General features: G+C 40.5%; 1 protein-coding gene across 1 annotated transcript; it reads right to left on the reverse strand.

Annotated features, from left to right (window-relative positions):
- Window positions 1–4,793: 4,793 nt before the first annotated feature.
- On the reverse strand, window positions 4,794–10,480 carry LOC149667214 (uncharacterized). Its single transcript, XM_089841360.1, has 3 exons — window positions 10,418–10,480; window positions 10,274–10,350; window positions 4,794–6,431 (listed from the first exon to the last, which is right to left on the reverse strand). Exon 3 carries the CDS (start codon window positions 5,860–5,862, stop codon window positions 5,200–5,202), a length of 663 nt encoding a protein of 220 aa, XP_089697486.1. The 5' UTR covers window positions 5,863–6,431; window positions 10,274–10,350; window positions 10,418–10,480; the 3' UTR covers window positions 4,794–5,199.
- Between the last annotated feature and the right edge of the window lie 788 nt (window positions 10,481–11,268).

Below are 11,268 nucleotides of genomic sequence, written 5' to 3' on the forward strand. Positions count from 1 at the left end.
CTTTACACGCAAACGTTTTCCAATCCGGAGGTCGTTTTAGTGTTGGCGGTATCTTTAATTCTTTATTGCGCAAAATTACACCCTTTATTAGGCCGGCCATTAGTACTTTAGCGTCCGAAGCTGTTGGGTTAACGAGTAGAGTAATTAGCGATGCCCAAAACCCCGGAATATCACCTCGAGAATCGATTAAAAGAAATGTCAAACAATCTATAAATTCCCTACTACATAAAGGCGTGGACCGGTTCGTCAACACTCAAAGCGGGACGGGCCGAAAACGAAAGAGGACTGCTAAAACAAGCCGGAGCAAACGTGTTAAGCGACGCACTAAACGCGATTTTCTAGACTAAACATGTCGACCTACGAAAGTGTTCTTTCCGACTTTGAAGTATTTGAAAAGCCAGTGGTGAATAATAATATTGTTGGGACTAAAACGACTGCTCATTATCCCATTGCCCCACTAACTAATGCTAAATATGTAGAATTTATCATTCCCCCCTCTAACAATTATCATGATTTGACTAAAACTCTTTTGAGAGTAAAATTTCGCGTTTTGCACGAGGACGGCACGGCCGTTCCAGATGCGGAAAAGAAAGTCTCGGTGACAAATTTAATAATTGCCTCGCTATTTTGTCAAGTAGAATTATTTCTCAATGGCGTCGCTGTCCAGCAACCTAATAATATGTACCCATATATGGCCTATTTTAAAATACTTTTAAATTATGGACAAACGGCGGCCAATTCCTGGTTAACTTCTATGTTATATTATTTGGATACCATTATCGAACCGGCGACGGCTTTAGATAACGCCAATATTAACAAAGAAGATAATGGTATTGGTCGTCGCGCTAAACGCGTGGCCCAATCAAAGACGTGCGATGTAATTGGCGAATTATTTTTGGATATGTTCAAAACGCCCAAATTCTTACTAGATAATATCGAGGTGCGAATTAGACTTCATCGAAGCTCCACGGATTTCGCTATTATTCACAATGAGCAGGGCAAAAAGTATAAGATTGATTTAACGGAATGCACTTTGTTTACGCGCGAAATTGAGGTTAATCCCGAACTGCAACTAGCTCACGCCCAGATGTTAAACTCGGGAATAAACGCTCGCTACGAAATAAACTCTATTGTTATGAAAAATTTCTTAATAACCACCGGAACGCAAGATTTTATTAGGGACAGCTTGTTTACGGGGCAATTACCCTCGCGAACTGTCGTGGCTTTCGTTACTAATAAAAAATTTGTAGGGGAAGCAACTTCCAACCCCCTGGATCTCCAACACTTCAAACTCGATTTCATGCAATTCTCTTTAAATTCGCAAAATTATCCCGATATCCCCTTTACGCCCAATTTTGACGACGACCAGTACGTTAGATGTTACAATTCTTTATTCGAGGGTCTCGAGATATTAGGTCTTGACCGAGGAAATATTATTTCTTACGATTTATATAAGAAGGGCTTTTTTGTCGTTGTTTTTGATTTGAGTAGAGAGCATCTCGCTTCGTTAGGTCTAAATTCCATGCCCCAGACTGGTAACTTGCGATTATCGTTAAGATTTAGCTCTCCGCTAACCGAAAACGTCACGTGCATTGTCATGGCCGAATTTCCAAACAACCAATTAATAATATCTAAAAACAGAGAAATTATTTATAATCACCCCAACGTATAAAAGACTAAAACTTTATAAATACAATATCAGTCGCGAGCCAAGATGCACCAAGTACACACCGTCACGCCAAAGCTCGATATTTGCGTCATTGAATCTATTGAACCTAAAATATTAATTCAAAGATCGGATACGCGTACAAAAACTATATTAAAACCTAACGCCTGGTACGCTTTGTTTCGGTTTCAAAATGAACTCACGTCCTTTTTTGACGGAAAAATACCTCGCTATCATATTTGGTTGCCCGTCAAAGAGCGCATCAAGCTGGAATGCTTCGTCAACTCGAAAGATGAACGTCTAATCGATCTTCGATACTATGAACGAGGTAGCGGCAGTCGTTATTTCCTCAACTTTAGCACCAGCGAAGGATTTAGCCTGAACAAAACAGGATGGCAGACGTTGATCGACTTAAAGCCGTTGATTGACGAGGATCTCAAGGCTAAAGGGATAGCTGTCTGTCGCATGCGCGAATTAATTTTAAACGAGCTCACTACCACCTTGTTTGACGTCACTTCCACTTGCGCCAACGTCGAGTGTCGAAAACAAATATGCCACTCTCAAAGCTGCTCGGAATTTGACACAAATTTCAGCGATCGAGTCGAGCGTAATTTGCACGAAGCGCTGCCTCAACTGGATCGTGAGAAAATTTTGCATCAATTTGAGACCGACCATGGATGGATCGAGGATCAAGAGGATATTTACGCTTATTTTGTCAACAGTTTTGCCGATTTAAAGAATGCCTTGATTTATGGCTATTAAGATAAATGTATTGATATATCGTATTTGTTTAACTGATATTGTTTTTATAAAATACCTTTGCGTGTATTAAATAAAGTTGTTTATTGGGAAACCATTTAGTCGTTATTTATACTTGTCAAGACATGGATGCTAAAATTAGAAAAATTTATTACGACGTGGCAAATCCGGCCGCTTATGGGTCGCTAGCCAGATTACAAAAGGCCTTACCGGACGTGCCAAAAGCAAAATTAATCGCCTTTCTCGAGAAACAGCCCGCCTATACGAAACATCGATTTCGACGTTTCCGATTCAAAACTAACCAAGTGTACGCCTCAACTATCGATGACGTTTTTCAAGCTGATTTGTTGGATCTACCGAAATTAAAACGTTTTAATAAAAATGTTCGCTATGTTTTGTGCGTCATTGACGTCTTAAGCCGCTACGGATGGACAGTACCTCTTAGAAACAAAACATCTGGCGAGGTTATCGAAGCTTTTAAAAAAATATTTCGAGAGAGGATCCCTTTAAAAATATACACGGACTACGGTGGGGAATTTAGTTCGCGCAACTTTGCCTCCTTCTTGAAACGAAACAATGTGCAAATACATTTTGCCAGGAGTCAGCATAAGGCTAGTTTAGCGGAACGCTTTATTAGAACAATTAAGGAACAAATTGCCCGGGTTATTACGGCCACGGGGAATAAAAATTACGTTAAATATTTACCTTTAATTACTCAAGCCTATAATGAACGGGTTCATTCAACTACTGGAATTGCACCGGTTCATGTTAATATAGATAACGAATCAATCATTTGGAATAAACTGTACGGGAAATCAAACGGAATTAATCGATACGCACCGAGGCTTAAAGTTGGCGATCACGTGCGTCTTTCTATAGCTAGTAGAGTATTTAGAAAAACCAGCTCGGGAGGCACCTTTACTGACGAAATATTTCGCGTTGTTGACGTCATACCCAGGTCACCACCCGTCTATCGCGTAGCGGATTTAAAGGGGGAGCAAATTTTGGGTGTTTTCTACGGCGCCGAACTACAAAAAGTCTCGTTACCCGAGACGGGTCTTGTCAAGAATAAATTATGAACACTTCGCAAATAAACGCTCTCTTAACTTGCGACAAAAGAACGCGACCCTACTATTTAGGATGCTTCCCAGTAAACAGACTCCCAGAACGGCCAAAAAGGTCCAAATTTTGCTTTATATTCAATAATGAAGCAGCTGGAGAGGCTGGAGAACATTGGATAGCGTGCTTTTCTAACAATGACACGGTGGAAATGTTTTGCACTTACGGAAATTCGCCGCGATACTATAAAGTTAATTTAAAACGATACGGGAAACGAGTTGTTTACAATAAACAACAAATTCAACATCCATTCTTTCAACTGTGTGGCGTCCATTGTTGTCTGTACCTAGCACTCCGCTGTAAGGGCGTAGCTAGAAAGACGATATTAGACGCCATCTATGACCAGAATCTTAAACTTAACGACTATGTCGCTTTATTATATTTATCTTTACATTTAAAAAAACATGTACACAGATATTGTTCGCAATAAAACAATTTTTTATTTGTCTAAATATTACATTTTTTTTTATTAATCAATATCGCGCCATTTATTATGCCTCTTTCTCCTCTCGTTAGATGGAACCAGCGGTCCTAAGTTTTGGAGTTCGTCTTTCTTCTTCCGAGGTTTTTTCTTTTTTTTCTTGTTTTTCTGTTTAGCGGAGGCCGTCTCAAACAAGTTTTCCAAGTCCGTTAAATTGTCCCCGTTTTCCTCCGCTAAATTCTCTTGTTCATCGACAATTTCCTCTTGTAAATCGTCGTCACGATTTGCATAACCGACAGCTCCTTCTTCTAGCTCTCTTTTTGGCGTGAAAAATGTGTTTTGCAAATGATTTGCAAGAACTTCGGCTTGCCGTTTCACCATATCTCCAACATAGGTCGGCCCAAATTGTTGGTAAAAATCTTCTGGTGTTGGTGTCCCCGCAGCCGTTTCGCTTTTGAAAACCTTTTGCCGAGGCTCGGCTCGTTTAGGCGTAGTAAAAGAACTGCCCGAAGCGCTTGTTGTCGGTGATGACGTGGCATAGCTCGGCCATGACAATTGTTTTTTTCGCGGGGGCATTTTAGGGGTGACCGGTAATGGCGGCGTGGGGACATTAGACATTGCCTGTGTTACGACCTCAAATTTAGGTAAGGGAATTTGTTTCTCGATACTTAAATATTTCTTAAAAGCGTCTAAATATTTATATAATTTATCGTAGGCATTCAATGGCGATTTTAAAATATCCTCAATCTCTCGGTCCAGAGCAGAGTGCTCTTGGGCAGCTGTTGAAGTTACTGCGCTAGCGGGCACAAGAACCATTTGTTTCATAGTTTAGCAGCTATAGCTTGGACAATTGAAGGCAAGATTGCGGCAAGCAACGTCGTAAGAAAACCACCTGATTGCTGCAACAACAGCTTTTTTTTGCTTTTCTGCGACAAGGTACTTGATCCGAGTTGTCTAATAATTTTCTTGTACTTTGCTAGCTTTTTCTTACGGTCTTTACTCAAATAAATACCTCCGCCCTTTAAATTCTTACAAATTGTCTGAATGCTCTTTAATTGAGGCGCGCTACTATTGTTTAAGAGGGTTCGCCGTTGTTTACAGCTAGTTTGACGCAAACTCTGTAAATAAGGGACAAATTTGGCAAACTTGGTCGAGGGACGCGCTACGACGAGTCGGGAGCGTTTTGCTGATCGACGTTTAACGCGTGGGGCCATTATTCAAATGACAATTAAATTTAATCGACATAGACATACATAGGTGATTCGTGAGGTAGAACTCGCGACCTTAATCGTAAATTTTCCGGAGTTTCTTGTTTTAAATCAATTAACAAATAGCTATAGGGTTCTCTAGTGGCTAGTCTGTACGCCTCCGTAATACGCTTCGGGTTATCTGGACTTATTTGTTGCGCCAAATATCTAATAGAGGCGACATCTCGAGGATTTTTCATTATTATAAAATAGGAAGAGTTTTGAGAAATTATCCGCGATTGGCTACCCTTGGGAAACAGTTGTTGAGTAATAATAATAACCGTATACCCTAAATGATGCGACGTCACGCACACTAAATCGGCAATATGAGTTTGTTTAAATAATTGGCTAGCTAAGTCGTCTAGTATCAAGTAGGAGTCGCGATTCATTTCCCAAAAGTCCGGATCCGCCGTTGGCAAGCCTTGAATAAATTGAATTCCCGGAATCAATTGTTTCAATTTTTCGTAGTTTGGCTGCCAGGCGGCGTAGCAATAAATAACCTTTTTATGCGGTGGGTCAAACATAAGCTGATGATTTTGCAATAAGTTACTTAAAAGAAAACTCTTCCCCGCTTGCGTTGGCCCCACGATTAGAAACTGGGCGGGTGTTTGGAACTTTAAAGAATGCGAGACTGACTCGGTTGGATTCATCTTGATTAATAAACATTTTTATTTTAATTAACAGTTTATATATATAATATACATAATCAAAAATACAATTAACCCAAAACCCAAAGACCCTTAATAAACACAAATTAGAAAATATTTAAACAAAATAAACGAAACCCTTTTACCCAAAAAATTCCCCTATTTAGTAATTGTTTTTTTTAAAAAGTTTCTCTTCTAATTCCAGACAACGCTGGCGGAAGCGTTGGGCGTTGAGGAGGTTAAAGTTGACGCGTGACTCGGAGGGTAGTTGGTACACACGCACTACAGAAGAAAACACGACGGATTTATGCGCACGCGCACTTTTTCGTTTCCCGACCGCTCGTTGTTGGTGGCTGGGCATGTTTGGATTAGAGGCTCGCAAACATCCTCGCCCTCGCTGGTCGGGAAGTCCGGAACCCCCTGACGCAGTGGTTTATTGTTGCACGGTTTTTTGGAAACCATCGGACACGATGGACTGTGTTTCCGATGTTCCCTCGATGGATGGTCCGTGCAACGCCACTGGTACAAGGCGATGCCGCAAAAGGCGCAGCGCGTCGTCTGTGTTTCTACATCTGCAAGATAGAAACCGTCTTTGGCCAGGGCTTCGATAGGAACGCAAGATTCCCACAAGCCCTCAAAAGTATGTCTTCGCCTAGCCTCGTAATTCATGCGAAAGAGATGCTGAAGCGGGTGTTGCCTCTTTGAAACCGTAGGGTCGACTGGTTGTCAAATCGGCGTTCAACAATCTCTTATTCGAGGTTTGGCGAAATCTTTTGGTGATTTTAACGGCCTCTAGCTGCAGCTTGTATTTATCCCGTTTAAAATTAAAAGGGACATTGACTGTAACTTCCTTTTCCGGATTCATCGCTACACTTTCAAAGGTTTCAAAGTCAAGTTTTTCAAGATTTTCTCGATTTAACGTCAACCCTTTAATTTTCTTGACTTCTTTTCCTTTGCTAGTGCGAAACGAGTAACTTTTGGCACCGGTACTACAAAAGGAAGTTATATAATCACCGCCGAGTTCGTCCGCCCAGCAACCAATATGATTGCCAGTTGGAATGTCAAACTTTCCCGGTAGATGGCGGTAGATTATCGAGTCGGTGTCACAATACAAAGCTGCGCGGTCTAATTGAAGCAGCATCTTGTTCAATTCGAGTCGCCCGTAGCAAGAAACAAAGCTCCCCACAATGGCCGACCCCAGTTTGTAGTCCGAAACGTAATCGCTTTTGGCTTTGTACGATAAGAGAGCGATCGACTCCGTAACTGGCCGTAAGTCGACTAATTCCAGAGTGTAATCGCTCGCGTATCGTATCAGTTCGTAATAATTGTTGATAAAGATGCTGCGAATCTTTCCCGTATTCAGAGCCATGCGACCCCAAAGAGAATTTAAATTAATTTTAGCGATATTACGCAGGGAAGGATTTGATTGAATATCCGCCACGGTCAGAGAAAGCTTTTCATTCTTGTTTATATCAGCGATATACGCCTCTTTTTGCAGAGGCGTTTGCGCGTGAGCGGGAAATCCGGAATTCTTCACTTTCAAGGCGATAAAATCAGTCATGTACTGGGCAAAAAAATATTCCGTTTTTGGATAATGGTACACCTCGAATATATCGAGGAGTTTATAACCATGTTCCATAGCGGCATAGACTTCGACCGTTGGCCAGACTGATTCGAAAGCCCGTTCATTGACAGTGTGTTCGCAGATTTCCGCTCGCAATTCTAGGCACGTGCGACAGAGGGCGTAGGCTAATTTACCACCGCTGCGAAAGGGAATTAAGGGGATGTGGAGATCTTGAGGGGCCAACAGACGACAACTCATAACGCCAAAATACCACCCTGGCGATTTGTCAAAATCTCTGCTATAGATTATGGGGTGGCCGCTAGGGTACGGACAATCGCGACAAACTTTCGGGTACAAAGAAATAATATCCTTGTAGAAAATTTTCTCCTCACCTTGCACGTGGCAGTTAAGAACAAAATTTTCCGTTCGTCCCCCATAGAGAGCGCTACGGGCTGATATTTGAGGTCGAAAAGTTAAACTTTTACAGAAAGCCTTTGCTTCGGCGTTTTCTTTTAAAAGCTTAGCAAATTGACACTCAAAAATCGAGGTATATTCATACCCGACCATCTTCTCTTTAATAAACAACTCTCTATCTAGAGTCCGTTCGTACAGAAATCTGTTGCTGGCTTTGAGTTGGGTATTGTAGGCATTAAGTTTTTGGCATGGACAACCGTGAAAGTAGCAACCGTGGAAATCGTAGATTTTGGGCGGAGTTTCGCTATAGCCGTCGACTAAATAGCGCCCCACCCGATATTCACCCCCATAGCTTAAAGCCGTTCGCAATTTTATATTTTCCGTTTTCTCCACCCAAGCGAGATATTTTAAGCTAATCTGACTGTGATTAAATTTTGCATTATAGCCGTTAGAAGGAACAATACCCATGCTGTAAGGTTTATAGTAATTGTTAAGATAAATAGTGGTTAAAGCACCCGCCAAAGTAATATTTTTTAAGCAAAAAGGGTCTAATTTTGTTAGATCTACGTAAATTTTTCTAAAAGCTTCGACGCCTTGTCTTAGGACTTTGACGTCTTGAATGCAATATTTAATAAGCTCCTCTTTGATGTTATAAATAGATCCTTCCATTGACGCGTACCAAGCTTGAAAATCTCGATAATCATTGGCTTTCATTTGAGCTACGTTAAAGTACGAAGCTTCAGGGATGACGCCAATGTAATTAAGATTTTCTTCGGTATGAAAATCAAATGGAAAGAATCCTTTCGCCACATCGCCGAGGCTAAACATGCTGGTGAAATTACGCAGAGGTTGACTAATGTAATTAAAGCTATCGAGGAATCTAATTTGCGGTCCCTCAAGATGAATCATTAAAATTTTACTACCGTCAAAAATAACGGCAGGGGTGACGTGTCTATGGACTAAAGCATTAAGAATTAGAAAGTTATCAAAAGCTTTCGCGTAATGAGCTACGACTTGAGTGTTAGTAAAGCGCGGTTGGTACGTTTTACGTTTCTGTCCAGTCAAAACTACCTGCTCTACGCTAAATAAATAATTTAAAAATTGCTCGACGCAATTGGCGCCGTAAAAAATTTTGGTTTCAAAGCCAGCTTCAGTCTCTACGTCGCAAACTAGTAAAATGGGGACGTGGATATTATTTCTAAGAATAGTCTCAATGTCGTAATAAATAAACCGCGAGGCTTTCATTTTGGTTTCCAAAGGCATAACAAAATGTTCACCTGGCGGATGGACTATTTTACACTGAGAGCATTCGGGATTGCAGTCGTGGTCGTCACCCATCAGTCGCCCACATTCTAAACATCGTTTTTGGCTCGCGCAGGTGCCATTAAGTAAATGAGTTTCGTAGCAGGGGCCCGGGAAAAAATAGCGGTGGCATTCGTCGCAACGTTTTAAAGCATCCTCGTTAGTTAAATGAAAAGCTTCTCCTTGACACCGAAAACATATATAAGGTTTTGTATCCTCGGGGCATTTATGCTCTTTTAACAATTCGTATTTGTAAAAGGATTTTAAGCATAAATCGCAAGAGACACAACCGCCCATCATGCCGTGCCAAGTTTTTGCGGGGTGGATATGGTCGCCAATTTTTAATAGATAGATAAATTTAGGAGCTTGGGGGCCTTTGAAAAATATGGTAAAATTATTCGCAGCATCAACGATTACGATTCGATAATGGGGAACTAAATAATTTTGAAATTTTTGAATATCTTCTAGAGTAACAAAACCTTCGGGGACTCCGGCTTTCCTGTGCAAGATTTTTGCAATATTACCTTGAAGAGTGCTATTGCGTCTCAGTTTGTTAAAATTGTCCTGGTTAAAGGGCGGACCTTGCTTATTTTGTTGATAAAAATTGCGATCGGCCATCTCTTTACCCAGAACTAAACTCCGAGCAAAACAGAGATTATCATTATTCTCCATAAAAATAAATTGGTTATTTTGCTTAACGAAATAATCCAAATTAACCAAAGTTCTATTTTTTATGGATTTATAATAAGTCCCTATATTAGCATCGAGGTTTAGAAAAATAATGTCAAACTGAAAATCTTCCCCATTAAAGACAAAGTCCCGACTAGATTGCGTTACTCTATAGATGGTGCGCATAATTCGCTTACTGGTGAATTTGTCAATTTTTATAAATTTAATATTAACAGGGGTCGTCAATCCGGGGGAGCTTAAAACAAATCGAACCCGATTATACCCGGGATTCTCGGTTACTAATTTACGTATAACTTCGTCGAGAATTTTTCGAAAAATTCGAAAAAAATCTCGCGTTGGAATGTCTTCCAGATTTTTGAAAGCTATACGCAAATCGATTTGTTTACAATGCCACTTGCGACTCGTTTTGTCAATCTGCCGCTCAATTGTGTAGTACCGGTTTACCTGTGCGTGTTCCTCTCCTCCACTACCCTCCGAGTCGCTACCGCTGCCGCTGCTCTCACTGCTCATTTTTTGAATTTCTATCACAAATAAAAACAATATAGAAAACATTTTGGTTTGTAAATTTATTGTTAAATAGATACGTACTTTGCTAGGCGGCTGCTGAGCGGCTTCTGCGTCGTTCTTCACGTCGTCCACCAAGCGATGGAAAGCGTTAAGGAGTTTGATGGCGTCTTTGTTTTTAGCGTCAACGACTCTTTTTAGCCGCTTATGTCTACACTCCCACAGTTTGTCCGCCTGGGCGTCTTTTATATCTTTAAATTTATAGATACTGATGTCTATGTAGAAATCCCCCTTTCGCGGGGGGATTTTAGTTTCAAAATATTGCCCGTCGCTTCTCAAGCGATAGGACCCCTCAACCCCGTTGACGCCGACAACGTGTTTCTGCAACACGTCCTGGACAAACTCCTCGTCGTCAGAATCGAGGAGGATCTCCACGGGGTCGGGTTTTACAAATTGACTCAGCGTTCGTTGACCGTTGCTGGATCCTTGTCGATTATTAGGAGAAGACGGTGGAGATTCAAACATAGATTGAGACTCTTGGTACTTGTTCATGGCTGGATCGACTGTGAGAATCCAATACCAATGCTCAAGCTTTTATACCCAAAATCTCAGGGCCATTTTTTTTTAGAATACAGGCTTAGACATGGTTTTTTTTATTAAGAGTTTAAAAAATATAATTATGTCTGATACGCTATTTTTAATTTGACCTAAAAAACATTTTTTATTGTGGAGTTGGTACTAAAGATTATAGAAGACATTAGGATATCTATCTATATAAAAAATACCTCTATAGTTTAATATTAATATACATTTATTTAGATTTAAATCATGTCAAAAAAACAATTTCCGTCCCTCCCAAAGTAATTAGTTTTAACCTTCACTAATAAATTGTTTTTCTTATATAAAGCGATCTCGTGAGAATTATTCAAATTATT

Source organism: Phalangium opilio, unplaced genomic scaffold (genome assembly GCF_054372755.1).
Source record: "Phalangium opilio isolate 3A_F unplaced genomic scaffold, DU_Popi_V2 ptg000059l_1, whole genome shotgun sequence".
Taxonomy (NCBI): domain Eukaryota; kingdom Metazoa; phylum Arthropoda; class Arachnida; order Opiliones; family Phalangiidae; genus Phalangium; species Phalangium opilio.